The sequence below is a fragment of the Erythrolamprus reginae genome, chromosome 3, assembly GCF_031021105.1.
Source record: "Erythrolamprus reginae isolate rEryReg1 chromosome 3, rEryReg1.hap1, whole genome shotgun sequence".
NCBI lineage: Eukaryota > Metazoa > Chordata > Lepidosauria > Squamata > Dipsadidae > Erythrolamprus > Erythrolamprus reginae.
Genome location: NC_091952.1, coordinates 70,901,547 through 70,924,677, shown reverse-complemented (window position 1 = coordinate 70,924,677; position 23,131 = coordinate 70,901,547). Strand labels below are relative to the sequence as shown.

General features: G+C 43.2%; 1 protein-coding gene across 1 annotated transcript; it reads right to left on the bottom strand.

Annotated features, from left to right (window-relative positions):
- Positions 1–1,695: 1,695 nt before the first annotated feature.
- Positions 1,696–22,875, bottom strand: BEST4 (bestrophin 4). The gene is made up of 9 exons (XM_070745783.1): positions 22,724–22,875; positions 16,288–16,382; positions 10,644–10,877; positions 7,710–7,864; positions 5,913–5,990; positions 5,181–5,324; positions 3,333–3,413; positions 2,759–2,913; positions 1,696–2,237 (listed from the first exon to the last, which is right to left on the bottom strand). Exons 1-9 carry the CDS (start codon positions 22,873–22,875, stop codon positions 1,850–1,852), a joined length of 1,482 nt encoding a protein of 493 aa, XP_070601884.1. The 3' UTR covers positions 1,696–1,849.
- Positions 22,876–23,131: the final 256 nt, after the last annotated feature.

Below are 23,131 nucleotides of genomic sequence, written 5' to 3'. Positions count from 1 at the left end.
AGCTGCCTCAGGGAGGAGGATCGGGCGGGACCAGGTGGGGGCTGGAATTTCTCCGCTGGGAAGAAGCGGCCAGGGCGAAGGGCGGGCGAGCGGGTGCTGGGGAGGGCTTCTCGCCCTCCCGCCAGCAAGAGGGGGAGCGAACGGCGAGGGCAGGCGAAGGGCGGGCGAGCGGCAGCAAGGAGTTTGCGTGGGCGGTGGGGAAACTCCTCGCTGACGCCAGCAAGACGGGGAAGACCCAGGGAAGCCGCCCAGCAGCTGATCTCCCGGTTGCCATCTACGCATACGTGCCCATAGAAAAAACGGGCACGCATGCGTAGATGGTATTTTGACTTCCGGGTTGAAAAATCGCGAAGTACCCTGTTCGCAATGGTCGGGGGCGCAATAAACGGGGGATCACTGTATATCATTGGTCAGTACTGGAGTGGAATTTATACTAATATTGTGGGCTGTAGATTGGAAGAAAGCCTCAGCTTGCTTCAGTCTGGCGCCAAATGTCTTTCCTTGCAGGCCAAGCTATGACTTAACTGCAGCCCCAAGAAAAGCAATATGATTGAGATTTCTCTCACTTATCTTTTCAAAAGCTATTTAGTTTTCTAAAATTGTTGCATTTTTAGACCTGTTGCTGCCATTCCCCAGTTGAAAATGGAGGCACGGTGAATTTCAGAAATTATTTCACCTTATGTGAAATTATAGAACTATGCAATTGCTGAAGTATATGTTGGTGGAAAGCTGGACAAATGCATAACCTAAATTGAACAATGGAAATATAATATTAAGCAAATCTAAACCTTTCTCCTTCATTGAGAGAGTTTTTATATTTAACGTGTAGATGAATTTTTTTCAGAGCCCATATTTTTCTCCTTAAGTCAAAATCTTAAAAATGTGATTGAGGAGTCAGTTTCACTTGAGAATGTGATTTGCATCTGAATAAACAAGGTTATGCTGTTGAATTTTGAAATTGCGTGGATTCCAATTAAATAAGAATTACTAACAAAGAATCTTTCTAGTTGAATATTTGGCTCATTTGGATTTTACTATTCAAATAATTATAAAATAAAAAGTTGCAGAACACACATTTTTAAAAGATTATTTATTAATAAGCTAAACAAAATGTGGTTAGATTATTAAAGAAAATACATATCTCTGTAAATATATCTGACTTAAAGAACCCGGACAGCTAAGTACAGAAGGCAAAAAGAACTGAAGAACAACATGTTAATTTTGTTAGGTTAATTTTGAGTGGGAAAGGGTCTATGACCAAATAAATGGCAGTGTGTTTACCACAAAGGAGGTGACTTGTGGATTGTGCTCTGCTGGAGATGATTGGAAGGAGAATATATGAGCCTAGTTTTATGTACCAGTAATTTTTACATATTTTTTTTAAAAAAACTTCTAGGAGTTCAGAAATTTATCTCAAAGCAACCATACTTGCTTTTTTGTGTGCTGATGAAAATGGTCAGGTTCTCTGGTTTATAAAAATATAACTTGAAAATACCTTCACAGTTCAGAGGTGTCAAACTCAATTTCAGGGTTGTGTTTGACATTTGGGGGGGGGCTGGGGTAGGTGTGGCCAGTTCAATGTCACTTGTGTCAGGGACACAAGCTCCATTTTCCGCTGTGACAGTGTCCTGCAATCCTCTGCCAGTGAAAACGAAGCTTGGGAGGGCCATCTGCGTCTCTCCTGAATTCCTTTGCTGGCAGAGGCATCGCGGGCCAATAGGTTCCCAGGGCAGCCCCCCCTTACCAGATCTAAGCATCCCGCGAGCCTTGAGTTTGATAGGTGCTACAGACACCCCTGCTGTAGTTGATCAAATGATAGCAGCCAGAAATCTTGGATTATCTATTGATCTTAGCTAGATGTCTGGTCAGCACTGCCAATGCTGTCATCTAGGGATCCTACCACAGTAATAATGGGTATATCTTTTCTCTCTATTTCTGCACTGGGAGGAGTTTCACTAATTCCGGTTTCCTCGTCCTCTGTCTCTTCCTCGTCAATACGGCCAACTGCCTCTGGATCTTCTCTGCGATTGAAGTTGGGACTGGCAGACGGAAAGATGCCCTCAGATCTCAAGCGCAGTAACTGAGGGTGGGAAATCCGGTTGCCCTTCCCAAAATTTTTGAGGCTGATTGCTGGAGAGGCGGCAGCAGCATAAAAGCGGTTGAGCAAAGGTGTCTGTATGCGGCTCATGCTGGGTGATGCATCGACCTGCTGGTTCTGCTCTGGGTCATCACTCATCCTACATAAAAGGAAAGACAAATTCAATACAGGCACAGCTGAGTGAAATGAAAAATTGGGATAATTCATGATTCCATTCAACTGAGCAGTTGCAGAGATAGTGACATATAGAGTTACAGATATACACACATACACAAACACACACACACACACTACATTTACTAGGGCACTAAGAGCACACTTTGTATATTAGCAAGCTCAATCATGCTATTTATTCCTCTTCAATTTCCTTAAAATTTATTTCAAGCAGAAACTTGATTGACCAGGAACTTCCAATATGCAATTTTTCTTCAGAAAATTAGAAATTTTCCAGGATAGGAATGGGAAAGAATAAATTACCTTGCATAAAGACATGCTCCAAACTTTTTATGTTATAGGTTACATGATAGATTATATATCTCTTATTGGTTTGGGCAAGGAAGTTCACGAAACCAGAGCTATGACTCTACCAGGCTGTTGTCATATTTGCTGGCTTCAGTAGGAAGTTGTCTAAGGATGAATGCATTTTGCAGTTAAACTTACCGCATATCAAAGGTGGAGCCCATGAAAGAAGGTTTTAAGGTCTCTGCCATTGTGGCTGTTGTGTAGGGTGGTTGAGCTGTAGATTCATTCCAATATTTGTCCTTCACAGTTGGAGGCAAGTTCTGGTACATGTCATCCACTGAAAGCAACGATACCTAGCCAAGACAAAAAAATGTTCTTTTTGTTTTTTGAAGAGTAGCTGGGGAAATTACATATGTATTGATTACAGTGCTTTAATGTTAGATTCATATCTTTCATTTGCATAATTGTCCCTTTTAATGTCTGCTTTCGTAGAGTTAGGAAAAAATGAAAAACAGGTGTTGGGACTATTGGAAATTATTCTTATGATAGGCTTTCAGTGCCATTTTACCATATGGTCCGAAATTAAATGTGCCTGATAGCATCAAGTGGAGAAAGGCTGGGATTACCCAGATTTCATGCTGTTGAAGCTCCCATAAGGATATATTAAATCACTAGCAATAATTAACATCTTGGTGCATTAGTTGTTAGACCAGGTATAATTTGTGTGTCTAAGTACCATATTTCCTATTTTAAGCATTTATGTCAGACTTACCTGAAAGTTTCTGTCTATCAATTTATTAGTTTCAAAATCATCATCATCCTCTCCAAAGGGATTAATGATTTGTTCAGCCACCTACATAGGAAGGAACACTTATTCAACATTTTAAAGATAGCTGTGAATCTGCTTAAAACGAATAACATGTTTGTAAATCTTACTCTAGCTCACTGTTTCCCAACCTTGGCAACTTGAAGATATCTGGACTTCAACTCCCAGAATTCCCCAGCCAGCATTAGCTGGCTGGGGAATTCTGGGAGTTGAAGTCCAGATATCTTCAAGATGCCAAGGTTGGGAAACACTGCTCTAGCTGGATATAAAGGCTGGCTATGTAGCAAGGACATTACTGTTCCTTAACAGTCCAAAGCCATTCTGTTAAACAGAAATAAATGAATGTATAGATCCATGATGGTGACCTATGGCATGTGTGCCACAGGTGGCACGCAGAGCCATATCGGAAGGAACACGAGACATTGCCATGTAGCGCGCTGACCAGTAGATTTTCAGCCTTGGGAAAGGCCATTTCGTCCTCCGTTCCTGGGCTTCCTGAAGCCCAGGAATGCAGAAAACAGCACAATGGGCAAACCAGAAGTGTGTTTTTCCAAACTTCCAGTTTGCCCATTGTGCTGTTTTTTGTGTGTGTGTGCGTGGGGGGAGGGAAGGTTTGTGGGCATGTGCACCTTGCTAGCACACCCTCACTACCCCCGTTTTGGTACACGAACCAAAAAAGGTTCGCCATCATTAGTATAGATCAGTGATAGCGAACCTTTTTTTCCTTAGGTGCCGAAAGAGTGTGGGTGGGTGCCATCACACATGTGCAAGTGCCCACACTCATAATTCAATGCCTGGTGAGGACGAAAAAAGCTTCCCCCCGCTCCCCAGAAGCCTCTGAAGACCAGAAATGGCCTGTTTCCCATCTTTTGGTGGGTCCAGTAGGCTCGAGTTTTGCCCTCCCCAGGCTCCAAAGGCTTCCCTGGAGCTGGGGGAGGGTAAAAATGCCCCCCCCAATCCCTCCGGAGGCTCTCTGGAAGCCAAAAACGCCCTCCCAGAGTATCTGTTAGCCCAAAATCAGCTGGCCGGCATACACATGCACATTGGAGCTGAGCTAGGGCAATGGCTCCACGTGCCACCTGTGGCACCCCTGCCACAGGTTTGCCATCACTGGTATAGATGATGCAACATGATCGAAACATTTAAATATGTTAAAGGGTTAAATAGGGTTCAGGAGGGAAGTGTTTTTAATAGGAAAGTGAACACAAGAACAAGGGGACACAATCCGAAGTTAGTTGGGGGAAAGATCAAAGGCAACATGAGAAAATATTATTTTACTAAAGAGTAGTAGATCCTTGGAACAAACTTCCAGCAGACGTGGTTGGTAAATCCACAGTAACCGAATTTAAACATGCCTGGGATAAACATATCTATTGTAAGATAAAATACAGGAAATAGTATAAGGGCAGACTAGATGGACCATGAGGTCTTTTTCTGCCGTCAGTCTTCTATGTTTCTATGTTTCTAACTTTAAAACATTAAAAAGGTGAGCTTCATCAGCTACATCTTGTTGAGTCAACAAACTTTCACTGGGGGAAGGCACAGTGTTTTGAGCTTCTGGTTTGTTTCATACAAGTTTATTCCACAAAGGGTGTCACTATATTTTACGTTGCAGAACAAGCTGGCACGAAACCAACCCAAAGCTCAAAAGTGAAAGCTTGTGCAATCTATTTAAGAACTGTACTGTATTAGATTGACTGTCGGACAGGTCGCATGGCAGGAGCGCTATTATTTTTATTATTACTGTAAGGAAAAAAAAAAGTCAAGCTATTTGCTAGAAGCCAACATCCTCACCTTCAGCCATCCAGCGAAAAAGAAGAACTGCAGGAGGGTGGGCAAGGGAACATAGATGTCTGGTTTTTTACTGCGAGATGGCTCCAGGAACTGGCGACCAACCACACAAAAGGCAAAGAAAGAATAGACCGCTATAGTGACTACCTGTGGAGAAGACGGCAGTCATGTCGGGTATTAGACTCACTGGGCTTGGCAATTGTTTTTTTTTAAGCAATCCATTTTCTCATTTAAACAAATTTCTTGAAACCTTTATTTCATACACATTCCCCGCCTGCTTATACAACAGTGAAAATTTCAAATATTTCATGGTGGCTCTTGATTTTTTTTTTTTTTTTAATTTTAATTCTCTGTGAGGAGCCTTCTCTGTGGGGGCCCCGGCCTTCTGGAATCAGCTCCCCCCAGAAATTTGTACTGCCCCCACCCTCCTCGCCTTCCGCGAGAGTCTTAAGACTCATTTATGCTGCCAGGCTTGGGACCGCTAGACTTTTGTCCCCTGGCCGATGAATATGTTGAGAGAAAGTTGATTGAATGAGAATGACAGTTTTTTATGGGTTTTGGGGTTTTTTAGATTTTAAAGTTAATTAATTGGATTTAAGATGTTATGTATTGTTTTATTACATGTTGTAAGCCGCCCTGAGGCCTCGGAGAGGGGCGGAATAAAAGTCCAATAAATAAATAAATCGCTTTAGTAAGGAGACACAAGCTATGTTGTGTGTTTTCTTTTGCACTGACCTGTGTGTACACTAGAGGGATGCTGATCCAGTCAAAGTGAAAAAGCATACTGCATTTGGCACGGTAGAGGTTCAGCTCCTGCATGGGGAAAAAAAACAAACCCAGAAACTTCAGAATTTGCAGCTTTGTTAAACAAGTTTGCTTTGTATTGCAATATTCAGCTTTTAGCTAAGTGCAGTTTGAAGCTTACTTTAAATTGAGGTGTATCTTTCTGTTAGGCTTTGTTCTGCCGGCGTGTCTCAACCGCCCGTAATTACAGGGTAATTAGTCCAGGAAGACACACACCACAGGATAAAAGGAAAACCCAAAAGTTTTTATAAACAGAAAAACAGAAACAGCTCCCTTTTTAAATGTCAAAGGAATTTTCTAGTACACACAAGGCACAGGTTAAATGCAGTCCAATTGCTCACCCAATAACTGGGAAATTGAGTCCAATTCTAAAGTCCAGAGAGTCCACACACACAATCCTGAACCGCAAAAACCACGATCTTGACGAAACAATGAATCAGATAAACTGCCATGAGGCTAAAACACCAGGCTGCACTTTTATCTGTAGCACTAATTACACCAGCCCCACCCAACCACAGGTGGCCTCATTTTCTCTTGTAATAATCCTTCAGTTGTTGTCTCCTATGCATCACTCTACGCATGTGTGGATGTGTCATTAATTCTTGTTCAGAATCCAGGGATGATACAGATGATTGATCTCTTCCTGGGCTGTCTGCCAAGCTCCCCTCTTCCCTGTCACTCACGCTTCCTTGGTCAGAGGAGGCTTCGTTGATAGATTCTACTGGGAGCAAAACAGGCCTGCGGCATGTAGATGTCTCCCCCACATCCACCTCCACATTCCTTGGGGCAGGAGCTGGGCCAGAGCTAACCACAACAGGCTTATAGGTAGATAAGAAGATGGATAAGTGTGTTCAACCAGTTCATGGAATTGGGGTTATTTTGCAGCATAGATGGGATGTGTGAAGTTAAAATCATAATGTAAAAGGGAACAAACTGAAGTTACTTTTATGAATTATAGTTTTTTTAGATTTATGTACCGTATTTTTCAGAGTATAAGACTCACCGGAGTATAAGATGCACCTTAGTTTTGGGGGAGGAAAATAGGGAAAAGAATCTTCTTACCAGGTATTCATCTGGCTAGCATCCTTAGCCAGCACATTATTTTATCCCCTGGTTTGGGCTTTAAAAAAAACTTTATTCAGAGAGAGTAACAATGAAAGAGCTTGCAAGCAGGTAAGAGCTGGGAACATCGTTAGCACCTGGAAAGAAACATTTGGAGCAAGTAGAGCAATGGAAAAAAACCCTGCAAAGACTTAGAGCTTGGAAAACATTATTTGCAGAGAGTAACAATGAAAGAGCTTGTAAGTTGGTAAAAGCTGGGAACATTGTTAGCACCTGGTTAGGGCTGGAAATAAACTTATTTGGAGCGAGTTAGAGCAGTGGAAAAAAATCCTGCAAAGGGGTTGGAAAACATTCTTAGGGGTTGGAAAACAATGAAAGAGCCTTCAAGGTAAGAGCTGGGAAGACCGTTAGCAGCTAGTGAGGGCTGGGGGAAAAAGCTACATTCAGAGTATAAGACACATCCAAATTATCAGCCTCTTTTAGAGAGGAAACGGGGCGTCTTATACTCCAAAAATATGGTGGATTAACAGGGGGGAGGTGTTTTTCCAGAACAGGCAACAATATCCCAAGAATGCCAAGAATAGTCCTGGCAAATGATGCAAAAGAAGAATAGGAATAGTTTAAACTTGGATACTTCTAACCTCCTCCATTGTTCCTTGAACTTACATCCATCAGCAATCTGAGGGCCACATCATCGCGGATCCTCCCTTCTCGTCGTGCCTGAGCAGCTAGATTGGTGAACCACACACAAGGGATCCAATACTTGTTGAAGTCTGAATGGAGACTCTCATATTTCTTACGTTCATCCTGTGTCATAAAACCTGTAAGTGGGGGGTGGAGTACAGGAGAGTTGGAGAAATTGGCTGGGAATCAAGTGCAAACTACGGACTCAGTCACGTTTCTACAGTAATACTGTGTACTGTATCAGGAGGACAAAGGAATATTGGGTATGCTCACTGCCCTCAATTTATAAACAAAGAAGGTGGGATTATAAAAATCTGAAAAAAAAGTAGAACAGATCCTTCACTGAGTCCTCGGAAAGGGGCGGCATACAAATCTAATTAATAATAATAATAATAATAATAATAATAATAATAATACAGACTGAGGAAATTTAGACTAAAAAAATGTAAGGCCCTTTCTCAGTTCTTTGCTTTGTCACTCCAATTTCTAAAAATTGCCCCCTTTTCTGACCATTAAATGTTATGTGTGGATGTGATTGAGTTATTGACTGCTTTTTAATGTAATGGGATTTTAGCTTATAGTTTTTAATTATTAGATTTGTACACATATTGTTTTTGTATTATATTCTTTGAGCTGCCCCGGGTCTTCAGAGAGGGGCAGCTGTTGTGATTCAGCCTGAGGCTCCTCAGGGACCGGCTGGAGCTCTGCCGGATCCATGCCCAGAGGAGGAGGACAGTGACCAGGAGGGGGAGGACCAGGCAGACGGGGGAGAGGAACGTCAGGAAGAGGAGGAGGGAGAGCAGCCTGAGACCCCTGGGGGGTGGCTCTCCCCAGCTAGTAGCCTGGATTCATTGGATGAAGACGCACAGGCTATAATAGACATGAGGCAGAGACGTGCAGCTCAAAGAAGGGGCCAATTAGAAAGGTATTTCCATCCCTGAATTGGCAACAGCTGGGTTTGGGTGTGGTTCTCCTCAGCAGGGTTGAAAAGGCAGGCCTGCCCTTACAGTCTTGTGGAGAGTTATCAATTAGGAGTCCTGTGACCTTGCTTCGATTCTTGGCGTCTCTGATCTTGGCTTGTGGCCTAGAAGGCTGAAAGATTTGGGGGAGGCGTGGGTTTTATTATCTCCAGTGTTGTTTTTGCCAGCAAGAATTCTGTTTTATTGCCTGGCCTTCGTGAAACCTCTGTGAAGCTTCATCGTGTTCCTGTCTGTAAGAACAGTTTTTGTTACCTGTGTTTGCTTTCCAGTATATAAACTGCCTTTGCGTTTTACCAGTGTGTCTAGATACTCTTTTTGGTTGGTGTTGGCGTCTGGGGGGACCCAGACAGATCAGGCAGCATACAAGTCTAATAAATAATAATGAACAACAACAACAATAATAACAATAACAATAATAATAATTGCTTGAAAAATTTAAAGTACAGTGTCCTTTCCCAACCTGCCTGGGGGATTCTGATAAATCAAAAAGTCCATCAAAACTGTAGGCCAACAAATTGGCTTAGAACATGATGCATTATAGGCAGCCTATGCAGGGATTATTTGGATTCCTGTATTAGCTATTAGCAAAAGCAGTTTTAATGATGTCCCTGAAGAAAACTTTGCATCCAGATCAGTGAAGAACTGCAAAAATTTTACTACCACACTTTGGGCATGGCTTATTTTTTGGGTGTGGCTTGCCAGCCCTGTGACCAGGTGGGAGTGGCTTGATGATCATGTGATTGGCGGTGGCTTAAAGGTCATGTGACTTGTTTAAAGGTGGCCAACTTTATGTCACTCACATCAAGGATTTGGGTTAGGGTTAGGGTGCCTGGCCTCTCCACTCTTTAAAGAGATATGATTTCCCTATCTATTTACTATTACTGAACATCCAAAATATACTATTTAATTCTCTGTATATATGCCGTATGTGTACATACACAGGCACATAAAATATACATTATCTACTTTATAAAGTATGTACACATACACATGCACAGTTCTTCTAAAATTATACACATTCAACCTAATTTACTGCGATAGGAAAAACATACCCAGAGCCCAGAAGGGAAAAAAAGAAAAAAATTCAAAATGTTTCCACCGGTTCTGTGTACCTGACCAAAATTTTTCTCCCGGTTCTGCATACCTGACCATACCTGTAGGAGCCCATCACTGATCCAGATAGTTTCATTCATTCATTCATTTATTTATTTGATTTGTATGCCGCCCCTCTCCGCAGACTTGGGGCGGCTAACAACAGTAAAAAGACAATGTAAACAAATCTAATATTAAAAAATCTAAAAACCCCAATTTAAGAGATCAGTCATACATACTGTCATACCATACATAAATTTTATAAGCCTAGGGGAAGGGAATATATCATTTCCCCCAAGCCTGACGACAGAGGTGGGTTTTTAAGAGCTTACGAAAGGCCAGGCGGGTGGGGGCAACTCTGATATCTGGGGGGGAGTTGGTTGCATAGGGTCGGGGCCGCCACAGAGAAGGCTCTTCCCCTGGGTCCCGCCAAACGACATTGTTCAGTCGACGGGGGGACCCGGAGAAGGCCAACTCTGTGGGACCTAACTGGTCGCTGGGATTCGTGCGACAGAAGGTGGTCCCGGAGATATTCTGGTCCGATGCCATGAAGGGCTTTTTAGGTCATAACCAACACTTTGAATTGTGACCAGATGCAGTAAAAAACAACAACAGATTAAGCATTAAAAAAAGGCGTCCTTAATCTTCGAAATGCCAGTTATAGTCCTAATGTTCTTGAGGGTACCATAGGGACGACGACTGCTATTGAGTAGATGAGCCAACGCAAGAGCTGAGAACCTTGCAAAGATAATCAATACTGGTTTTCCCTGTGATTTCCAGTCTTTCTCTCTACATCCACGTTCACTCCCTTGGCCTTACATCTTTCCTTCCCAGTTAGACTCACCAGCTTCTACGATGTGGTCCATAGTGGGGAATCTCTTAAGCACTCTGGTGCTGACTGAACGCAGGATCAGGACAGAAGACAGGTTGGCGTAACGAATGAGCGTGCGCCGCAAAATCCGACCCTTGTCATCTTTCCCATGAACATTGCTGGAAATCACGCACATCAGCTGATCTGGCAGGGGAATGCTGGTGTACTGGGCCCACCAACGGTTCACAATCAGTGAGACGTAAAAACCTGCCAAAAGAGAAATTTGATTGTCCTAAAAGAATAAAGACTAGGGCCTGTTCCTTTTACAAAGATGAGGGACAGCAATCAATTTTAGTGAGTGGCTGTTGTTGGAGTTTCACATATTTCAAACCCAAAGGCTATTTAAATCACTGTAGTTTTAAGCCAATGCTTCATATCTCAGTTGTGATAACCTAGTTTTTTAGAAATATCTTGTCCTTGTGGTTTTAAATAGAATACAATTGAATAGAATTGAATGGAATTCTTATTGCCCAAGTGTGATTGAACACACAAGGAATTTGTCTTGGTGTACAGCGTTCCCTCGATTTTCGCGGGTTCAAACTTTGCGAATAGCCTATACCACGGTTTTTCAAAAAAATATTAATTAAAAAATACTTTGCTTTTTATTTCTATACCACGGTTTTTCCTGCCCGCTGATGTCATACATCATTGCCAAACTAATAATTTTTGCAAATAAATAACAAAAAAAAATTCTTGTTAATAAATAACTATGTTTATAAATATCAGGATCACTAAGTGTCTTATTCAATGGTGAGTACCAATAATAATGGTGAGGAAATTGTTGTTAAGGGAATGGGAAATGGTAATTTAGGGGTTTAAAGTGTTAAGGGATGGCTTGTGATACTGTCCATAGCCAAAAATGGTGTATTTACTTCTGCATTTCTACTTCACGGAAATTCGACTTTTGCGGGCGTTCTCGGAACGCATCCCCCGCGAAAATCAAGGGAACACTGTATATGCCCTCAGTGTACATAAAAGAAAAGATACATTCATCAAGAATCATAAGGTACAACACTTAATGATAGTCCAGGTACAAATGAACAATCAAATCATATTAAGAACTAGTCAATATAAATCACAGGGATACCAGCAACGAAGTTACAGTCATACAGTCATTACTGGAAGGAGATGGGTGATGGAAACAATAAGAAGATTAATAGTAGTGCAGACTTAGTAAAAAGTTTGACCGTGTTTAGGGAATTATTTGTTTAGCAGAGTGATGGGTGTTTGGGGAAAAATTGTATCTGTGTCTAGTTATTCTAGTGTGCAGTGTTCTCTAGCGTTGTAAGGTAAGAGACCAATCACCAGATCACCAATCACCAAAGGTTTTCAGAGTTCTGTACTTAAAGAATTATTTCGTTTTCCAGTTTAAATACAGCAATAACACTAGCAATAGCACTTAGACTTCTATACCATTCCGAAGTGCTTTACAGCACTCTCTGGGTGGTTTACAATGTCAGCATATTGCCCTAACAATCTGGGTCCTCATTTTACCGATCTCAGAAGGATGGAAGGCTGAGTCAACCTTGAGCCTGTCATGACTGAACTCCAGACTGTGGACCTGTATACTGCACAAATCAAAAAGAGGGCGGTGAAAATATTTACTGACCACTCACATCAGGGACATAAACTGTTTCAACTCTTACCTTCAAAATGACACTACAGAGCACTGCACATCAAGACAACTAGACACAAGGACAGTTTTTTTCCTGAACACCGTCACTCTGCTAAACAAATAATTCCTTCAACACTGTCAAACTATTTACTAAGTCTGCACTACTATTTTGACTAGTTTTTTCTCATCATTCCTATCACCCATTTCCTCCCACTTATGAATGTATGACAGTAAATTGTTGCTTGTATTCTTAAGATTTTTATTAATATTGATTGTTTCCTCATTGCTTATTTGACCCCATGACAATCATTAAGTGTTGTACCTCATGATTCTTGAGAAATATATCTTTTCTTTTATGTACACTGAAAGCATATGCATCAAAGACAAATTCCTTGTGTGTCCAATGACACTTGGCCAATAAAGAATTCTATTCTATTCATACCAACTAATTTCTGAAAAGTTAGCTTTTGTGTCCTTTTTAGAGCAAAACGTGCAAAGGAATGTTCTTTATTTAAGGAAAACTAGATCCATCATACTGTCAGTTTGCCCTCAAACATTGGGGACTGTATGTTCATTCTGCATAATGTGAGCATTAATTCTCTTACACCAGACTGTCACTTCCCTTTTCGTTTTAGTTATTTTATTTCTTCTCCTTCACTTCCCTTTTTCCACACCCAGGCCTTGACATTTACGTTGTGGCTATGTCCTACTTCCCCATCTCCTTCTTTTTAATCAGCCCTTATCCCAACCCTGGAGTTTACAAAGGACACACATCAGTGGATCATGACTCCAGAATTTATAAAGTAAATGTTTCCTTGGGGCAAGGGTCGGCAACCTTAAACACTCAAAGAGCCACAAAGATGTAGCTGGAAGCCTCCCCCATTCAATTTTGGAGCTGACCGGAAGTCCAACCCCCCTCCCCATAGGAGTCTCCTAGTGCAGTGTCCTTTTTCCTCTATTTGTCTTAACCGAAAGCTCTTATCAATTTTGGAGCCAACTGGTGATAGAGCCGCTGCAGAGGAATGAAAGAGTCACATGCAGCTCCAGAGCCATGGGTTGCTAACCCCTGCCTTGGGGGTAGAAGGAGACCCCCAAAACTTTACCATGAGACTGTCCACTGTTGACCTCTCCAGATTCCTAAGAGATCAGTAAGAGGCGTATATAAGTGCACAAACGTGCCTCCCATCCCCCATCCTAATAATAATAATAATAATAATAATAATAATAATAATTTATTAGATTTGTATGCCGCCCCTCTCCGTAGACTCGGGGCGGCTCACAACAATGACAAAAACAATATACAGCGTAACAAATCTAATAAAAGAAAACATCTAAAAACCCATCATTTAAAAAAACATACAACACAAGCATACCATATATAAAACTCTGTAAGCCTGGGGGTGATGTCTCCATTCCCCCATGCCTGGCGATATAGGTGGGTCTTAAGTAATTTACGAAAGACAATGTCTCTTTATATCTTACTATTACCATGTATACAGTAGTACCTGTACTTAAGAACTTAATTCATTCCGTGACCAGGTTCTTAAGTACAAAAGTTTGTAAGTAGAAGCAATTTTTCCCACAGGAATCAGTGCAAAAGCAAATAATGCGTGCAAAAAATTAAAATCTTAGAATTTGGGTGGGAGGAGGAGGAGGAGGAAGAAGAGGAGGAGGACAGTCGCTGTCCAGAGCGAAGGGAGTGTTTCTTTTCTCTGGGCGCTGGCAGAGGTTTATTCCCTCTCCAAGTGCCCAGAGAAAGGAAAATGCTTTGTTCGCTCTGGACTGCCAAAGCCTCCTTAAGTGCCACCGAAAGGCTTGTCTGGCAGCCCAGAAAAGCCCGAGATGGCCGGGATTAAAGGGGGAATTGGCAGGAAACTGGCCGGGCCTTTGTGCTGCTCTCAAATTTCCTGGGAAATTTTTCCCTGCTCGGGTTCTCAAGTAGAAAATGGTTCTTAAGAAGAGAAGAGGCAAAAAAATCTTGAACACCAGTTCTTATCTAGAAAAGTTCTTAAGTAGAGGTGTTCTTAAGTAGAGGTACCACTGTACTACGATTCCTAATGTTCTTCTAATCTTTTATACATGTATATTAATATGATTATTTCTCTACATCCCTACATTATGTACTTGACAAAACAAATAAATACAAAATAAATAAATGAGGGGAGGGGAGGACAAAGCACCATAAATGAAAGGGATTATTGTCCTGGAAGTATTCCTTCCTATGTTCAGAGGAAAGAAAATGCTTGTGAGTTACAGCAGAAAGTAGGCAATTTTCCAGAACTGCAGAATTTCTTCCCATCTATGGAAGAGGAATGTCACTTAGACGGCCAAAAAGAAACAGTTGGGAAGCAAGGGGTCCAACATTTTGCATTTAGCTCTTGAAGGACAGCATGAAAATTAAACAAGGGATCCTGCGCATTTTCCTGATTATGAAAAAAACAGGCTGAGTAAATGGTATATGGGGCAATTTCAAAGCTCTAGTACTCTAATCCAAATTTCTCTAAGCTAGTGATTTGCAGATTGCAAAGGAATTTTGGATTTTGTAATCACAGCCTGGGAGGGGAGAGATGGGGAGGAATGGCTGTGGAACTAAGATGATGCTTTCACAGTTTCTAGCTCGATGCCTTAACCATTACACTAAATTGGCTCTCTTATGATGATTAAATTCTAAATTAATTTACCGGTAGATTAAATTCGGAATAAATTTCAGGTTAATAATCATACCTAAGATCAATAAACTGCCCAGAGTCATATAAATTCAACAAATTATTATTATTACCAAAATTAACAGACTTTTAAGCCCACATTTTCACATAGGAACGTACAGTATGTAGGTAGGAAAGTATATACAGTGGTACCTCTACTTAAGAACTTAATTCGTTCTGTGACCAGGTTCTTAAATAGAAATGTTCTTAAGTAGAAGCAATTTTTCCCATAGGAATCAATGGCAAATAAAGCAAATAATGAATGCAAACCCATTAGGAAAGAAATAAAGCTCGGAATTTGGGTGGGAGGAGGAGGAAGAAGAGGGGACAGTTGTTGCTGAAGGAAAAAGGTGAGGTGAGCATCCCCTTTTGCCTTTCCGTGCCCAGTCGCTCTGGGAGGCAATCTTGCACAGGGTGTATGGAAGGCAGCATGAGAGGGTCACCACAGCGAAGTGGTTTATTCCCTCTCCAAGCGCCCAGAGAAAGAAAAACACTCCGTTCACTCTGGGCTGCCAAAGCCTCCTTAAGCGCCACCAAAAGGCTCCTCTGGCAGCCCAGAAAAGCCTGAGATGGCCGGGATTAAAGGGGGAATGCCAGGAAACTGGCCGGGCCGTCGTTCCGCTCTCAAATTTCCTGGGAAATTTTTCTGAGCTCGGGTTCTTAAGCAGAAAATTGTTCTTAAGTAGAGGCAAAAAAATCTTGAGCACCCGGTTCTTACCTAGAAAAGTTCTTAAGTAGAGGCGTTCTTAAGTAGAGGTACCACTGTAGTAGCTTACAGGACATTGGACTATTTGTCTGCCCAGTTCAGAGCTATCTCTTAGATCTGGCCCCAGGAGTTCTATGTCTGTCTTGTTACTGGAGCAGGGGTGAAATCCCAGCAGGTTCTAACAGGTAGTGGAAATTTTGAGTAGTTTGGAGAACCAGCAAATGCCACCTCTGGTTGGCCCCAGAATGGGTTGGGAATAGAGATTTTGTAATATCCTTCTCCCGGGAGTGGGGGGGGGGAATGGGGATTTTGCAGTATACTTCCCACTGCCACACCCACCAAGCTATACTCACAGAACCGATAATTTAAAAAATTGGATTTGAGCACTGTACTGGGCCTACTAAAGGAGACAGAATTGGCTGTGGCTTCTTTTAAAAGCGAAGCGTGCACTCTGAGCTAGAGGAGGGAGTACAGGGTTCTAAATTGCCCAGTTACTTTCCATCACATCTCTGCCATTTCAGCTGACCAAGAAAAGAAGATAAACAAAAACCGCAGTAAGATGTAGGCCACGAATATGTAAATAAATCCTACCCAGGACAAAAGGCAGAGGGATGAGTTCAGTGGAGTCATTGCAATATGTAGACACCTTTTCGAAGATACGTTTCTGATTTTCATCCAGAAGGAATCTGGCGGGAGAGAGAAGAAAAGATAAAAGGGTACCAAGCTGGGATTGTATCATAGTCAATATTCTTCTTTAGACTAACAAGAGTTGAGATTCTTTTACCAAGCCCTGCCAAAGCACGTTCTCTCTTAGTCTACTTGGCCAGCTTAATCAAGCCGATGTTTTGGGGTCGGCAGTGAAGTAGACCCAGAGACAGGGTTTTGAGCAATCGGTACTTTTATTCAGCTCAGAGAACAAGTGACCGCTTCAGCAAGTAAAGTGACAGTTCAGCGAGTACCGACTGGCTCTGCAGGGAGAAACCGCTTCTTTTATACTTTTGCGGTTCCCGCCAAAGCGAGAGCCGGCCGCGTCTGAGCCAATCAGGAGCGACTTCCTGCTTGGGCTCAGACAGCGCTGGAAAAGAGGAACAAACTATTTACAGCGTTACAAGGTAGCCATTTCAGGATACAACACCCCTCCCCTCATAGTTGGACTCATCCATCAAGAAAGCCACGTGACGAAGTCGTCCAATCGGTGAGGCCTTCGAGGCTCTCGCGCTGACCTGCGCAGTCCATTTTCTCCTTCGCCACTGACTGTGGAGGATGGCTCGCCGCTGCTTTCCCGGTGCGGCGGACTAGGCCTGGCGGGCCCAACGAAGGCCTCGGAGGACGAGGATGGCTCGGCGTCGCTGGAGGGTTCCCCCTGGCCCGATAAGTCTCTTTGCGTGTTTCTTAGTTCGGGCAATGTACAAAAGTCTGTTGAAGGGGGAGAGTCCGAGTCAGCGGGTTGTTGTAATTGGTTTTCAGTTCGTTTCCGAATGTGGTCTATGTGTCGTTTCCACAACCGACCATCCTCCAGTTTAACAATATTATTTTGCCATCCTTTTAGAACACAGTTCACCACTTGTTTAAGGATTTGGTCTTGCTGCGTGTGTGCAGCTACCTCTTTAGCTGTGGTTAGTGGGTTTTCCTCGAGTTCTATCATTAGCACATCTGTGGCAGGAACAGGGTCTTCTACCAAGTCTGCTATGGGGCATCTGCTGAGGCCGTCTGCATGATTGATTTCCTTCCCCCCCTTGTGGGTGAGCTCATACTGATACCCTGAGAGGAAAAGGGCCCATCTGATTAGTCTTGGAGACATAAAAGGTGGAGTGGGCTTGTTGGGGGCTAGCAGGCCTAGTAGGGGTTTGTGGTCAGTGACTAGCTCAAAGCTTCTCCCAAAAATGTAATTGTGAAACTTCTTTACCCCTGCCACTAACGCTAGAGCCTCCTTGTCTAACTGGCTATAATTCCTCTCTGTGCTGGTCATGGTTCTTGAAAAGAATGCTATTGGGGCCTCTGTCTTATTCGGTAGAACGTGAGCTAAGACTCCTCCTATGCCGTACGGCGAAGCGTCGCACGTGAGCCTAATGGGTAGTGAAGCACTATATTGGACTACTACACTTTTAGAAGTTATTAAATTTTTTATTTGAGAAAAAGCTTCACGTTCAGTTTTCCCCCATGTCCAGCGGGCTTCCTTCTGGAGTAAACGATGGAGAGGCTCTGCTACTGTTGCCTTCTGCTTTAAGAAAACGGAATAAAAATTAAGGAGGCCCAAAAATGCCTGTAACTCATTCCTATCTTGTGGCTCTGGGGCTTCTCTAATTGCTCTCAGCTTCTCTGTTGTGGGGTGGATACCTTCCTTATCTATTTTATACCCAAGGAATTCAACACTGTCAGTTCCCCAGACACATTTATCGGGCTTGATTCGTAACCCTTTGTCCTGAAGCCTCTTAAGTACTTCCCTTATTCTTTTGTTCACTTGCCCCTGGTTTTCCCCTGCAATTAAGATGTCATCAAAATATGGAATTGCCCCATTTACCCCTGACAATAGACGTTCCATGATGCTCTGGAATATTCCTGGGGCTATGCTTACCCCAAACTGTAACCTCGTGCATTTGAAGGCCCCCCTGTGTGTTACAATCGTTTGGGCGTTTGCTGTTTGTTCATCGACCGGAAGCTGCTGGTAAGCCTGGGCCAGGTCGATCTTTGCGAACCTTTTCCCCTCCCCCAGGGAGTGTAAGAGTTGTTGCACGACCGGAATGGGGTAGGGGTGGTGTTGGAGTGCCTTATTCAAGGTTGATTTGTAATCAGCGCAAACTCTTAAAGAGCCATCTGGCTTCAATGGTGTCACTATGGGAGTTTCCCATGGCCCCTGTTCCACAGGGACCAAAATACCTTGACTAATGAGTTTGTCTAGCTGCATGTCCAGCTTGGGGAGAAGTGGAAGGGGAACCCTGCGAGGTTTCAGTCTGACCGGTGGGACCTTTGGGTCGATAGAGAAAGATATAGGGGGTCCCTTATACAATCCCAAGGTGGGGCTGAACACTTCAGGGAACTCTTTCACAAAGTTAGGCATATTATCACAGTTTACATTACACACACCCGAAATTTCGATCCCCAACGGTTCCATCCACGCTAGACCCAGCAGGGAGTGTTTGGCCCCCGTCACAATAAGCATGGGAAGGGTACATTTCACATTCTTAAAGGCAATAGGTACATTTGCTGTTCCCAGGACCGAGATTACCCCCCCTTGGAAGTCTCTGATCACCAATGAGGTTTGAGTTAAGTCAGCCTTAGACACATTAGGCATGTATAGTTTAAATTTTTCCCAGGGCATGATGGTATATCTCGAGCCCGTATCCAGCTCCATTGAGCAAGGCTGGTTATTTAGTAACAATGAGATAACAATTTTAGCCCCCTTTTTGGTTGCCGTGTTATTCACGGAAAATTTAGAGTTACCTCTATTGTAGTCGCGGTTAGCGCTTGAGTAGTTCCTTTGACCCGAGCTGCGGAACGGTCTCCTTTCTCGCGATTGGGGGGGTTGGTTTTGAGGTCGCTGGTATTGTTGTGTGGCAAACGATTCTTCTGGTGCCGTTGCTCTGCATGCGATGGCGATGTGGCCTCTCCGGTTGCAACGGTGGCAAGTAGCGTCTCGGAAGGGGCATCGATGGCGCTGGTGATTTCCCCGGCAGCCCGCGCAGGGGGCTGGGTGAGTAGCTCTAGGATGTCTCGGCTGGTCTTGCAGGAGGAGGCAGTTGTCCCCGTTTCTAGTCGGCTGGCTGAGGTCGTCTGTTCCCTCGGCGCTGGGAGACTCGGCGTTGATTTTGGCAATGGTTTCTCGCCTTCCGTGCTCCTTTAATTCTCTTGCCGCTGCGTCGGCTGCTTCCGCGGTCTGTGCTAATTTAATTACGGTTTGTAGCGTCGGCTCTTCTTCGGTGAGGAGTTTGTTTCTCACCGAGTTGTTCTTCATGCCGAAAACCAAGGCGTCGGTAAGGCGAGCTTCCGGGTCTTGAAACTTGCATTGAGCAAGTACCGTTCGAAGCCGCGTTGTGAATTGGCTGATTGACTCGGTTTCTCTTTGAGCCATCATGTGAAATTGATGCCGGTAAACCATGGCTGGTCTGGTTGGTTTAAAATGGCTCGCTAGTTTCTGTTGGAGGACGTCCCACGCTGTGGCTCTTGCTTGTTCTGGCTCGGTGAGAGTTTGGGCAAGTCTACGGATCTCTGCGCCGCAGTAGTTGAGAAAAATAGCCCGTCTGCGATCGGCTCCGGCGTCCTGCATTCCCGCCGCCTCGAGGAATATCTCGAAGGTGGCCATGTACTCGTCCCATGTCATTTTCTCGGCATCGAAGAGTTCTGGAGCCTGGCCGATCTGGATTTTGTCCATGTTGCACGCGAAGTTCTTCCGTTCGTTCGTCGCCAGTGAAGTAGACCCAGAGACAGGGTTTTGAGCAATCGGTACTTTTATTCAGCTCAGAGAACAAGTGACCGCTTCAGCAAGTAAAGTGACAGTTCAGCGAGTACCGACTGGCTCTGCAGGGAGAAACCGCTTCTTTTATACTTTTGCGGTTCCCGCCAAAGCGAGAGCCGGCCGCGTCTGAGCCAATCAGGAGCGACTTCCTGCTTGGGCTCAGACAGCGCTGGAAAGAGGAACAAACTATTTACAGCGTTACAAGGTAGCCATTTCAGGATACAACAGGCAGCCTAGCCCATAAGCCCCGCCTCTGCCGGTACTCACAGCGAATGGTGTGGAAGGAGGCTTTAAGGTGCCCTTCAAAGCTTTTGCCCACCTGCACAGGATGCTCTTCCTTGTCTAGCAGCAAGTTCGCCAGCCGTTCATAACTACTGTCAAGAACAAGAACTCACGCAGCCGCCCCGCCCTGCCAGGCCACCTTCTCTTCCAGGCTCAGAGCAATGTACAACTGAGAAAACACTCCCCGTCCAGGGAATTGATCAAGATGGACCACGCATGTTCCCCAGGATCACACATGCCCGCCCCACCATTGCTCTGCACCCCCCCCAGGGTGGGGTGCCCCACTATTTGAGAAGTAGTGCATTAAGGCAAGACAGAGGTGAAAAAATATTTCCTCCACTGAATGCTTAGCTGTTTTAGATGCTTCATTTTGCCCTTTAAAATATACTTTCTAGACCAGTGTTTCCCAAAGTATGGTACACATAACCCCGGGAGTACAGGAAGAGTTTGGTGGGGGTATGAGTTCAGAAAAAGTTCTGAAATACATCTTGCCTTTTCCAACTTCGTATTTATGAAGTTTTTCAGCATTTGTAGATATTAAGTCAAAAAAAAGGAACAGACTATTGGACGTGGAACAGCATCTCAGATTAAAATTAACAACCAGGGAACCAAATTATGACGATTTGTCATCTCAGCACAAACAGTTTCATCCTTCTCATTGATCCAAACAAATGTTATTTATAATATAATTTTTATTTATATTCTATTATGAATAATTTTATTTTCCATTTATTATTATTATTGATTGATTGTTATTAAAATACACCCATTTTTAAAAATAAGGGGTACTAAGTGTTACAAAAATTATAGAAGGGGTACACATATGTCAAAAGTTTGGGAAACATTGTTCTAGACAGATGCTACGCCTTGATTCTATAAAGTGATCACAAGATGGGTGCAATTTTTGCCTTCCTGAAAAAGCTCCCATTCATCACCAATCATGGGAACATGTACTGTAACTCTGCCAATGGGACAAACCGCCTGATGTAGAGATTTTAGGGATAAGTCTTATAAAGTGAGGTTTCCCAAAAGGAATGGAAAATGAATTCTCTTTCCCTTGTTTTCATGAGCCATCAGCCTTTGAATGGCTGTGTGAAGAAACAGAACAAAACTGGAGTTTTGCCATTTATTGGAATGAAATGATGAATAGGAAACTGGATTGTTATTATGGTATAACTTCATACTGATCTTACGTTATCTTTTTGAGCATGTGGTTTTCATTCTGGGAGGCGAAGTCCAGCTATCTCAAATTTATTGAGATTGAGAAACGCTGCTCTAAACAAACAAATCAATTTTATGGGTATATGAAAGGATTGGAGGAAAAGTGGAGTTATAGTTCTGTGTTTGAAGATCCTATCGCAAAATTATTCTCAGGCTACTGGAAATTTTATGCTGAGTTCCCCATTGTATTTTCACTTCTCCTGAACGTTGTTCACCTGTTTTCAAACTGTGCTTCATAGCTTTCAGAAAGTTCTTTCACAAAACCTGTGGGAAGACATTATATGCTCTCTATACTACATGCTCTCGACATGGGGCTGCCTGTGAAGACTGTGAAGACAAATTGTGCAAAATGCAGCCAAGATCTGCCCACATTTCAACATCACTGCACTGGTTGCCAATTGGTCTCCGGGCCCAATTCAAAGTGCTGGTTATGACCTATAAAGCCGTACAAGGCTTAGGACCAGATTATCTTCAGGGTCCGTCTTCTGCCTCATGTATCCCACCAGCCAGTTAGGTCTCACAGAGTCAGCCTTCTCCAGGTCCCGTCAGCCAGATAATGTCAACTGGCGGGGCCTAGGGGAAGAGCCTTCTCTGTGGTGGCCCCGGCCCTCTGGAACAAACTCCCTCCGGAGATATGTACTGTCCCTTCCCTCCTGGTTTTTCATAAAGCTTTAAAAAACCTACCTCTGCCAGCCATTATTAGATATGATTGGATTGGACTGGATGAATATGTGTGAGTGTATATGGGATCTTTTAAAATGTGGGTTTAAGTAAATTTTCATAATTTTATAGTTATTTAGATTACTTATATATTGTTATATTTAATGTTGTACGCCGCCCCGAGTCATCTCGAGAAGGGCGACATAGAAATCTGATAAATAAATAAATAATAAATAAAATAAATAAATATATTCTGCATTTCTCACGAGGTAAAGGGGAATTATAATTCACACAGACTTCTGCTTAGGATGGGATTCATTTGCAGAAGGATGCTTGCAGAGATGCAATAATCTGTGTTGCAAACCTCTTAAGTTTTAATACTTGACGAAATCATTATAATTGTCAACCTACCGGTAAATGAGACTCAGTCCCGAATAAAGGAAAACGAAGCCCAGAAACTCCTTGTACAGCAGCTTGTAGATGCTTCCTTTCCAGCGGAAGAGAAGCTTAGAGAAGCCCCCAAAGCGAGCATTGGCCACTTTCAAGGTATATGAGACAGTCATGGCTGTTCTGTCCACCTCCTGTGCAGACACAAACTAAGTCACAAAAACAGAAAGGGGGAAAAAAACCTTCATGTTTTCTTTCCTTTTTGCCAGTTGAATAGAGCAGTGTTTCCCAACCTTGGCAACTTGAAGATATTTGGACTTCAACTCCCAGAATTCCCCAGCCAGCTGGCTGGGGAATTCTGGGAGTTGAAGTCCAAATATCTTCAAGTTGCCAAGGTTGGGAAACACTGGAATAAAGAATAGACCTGAACAT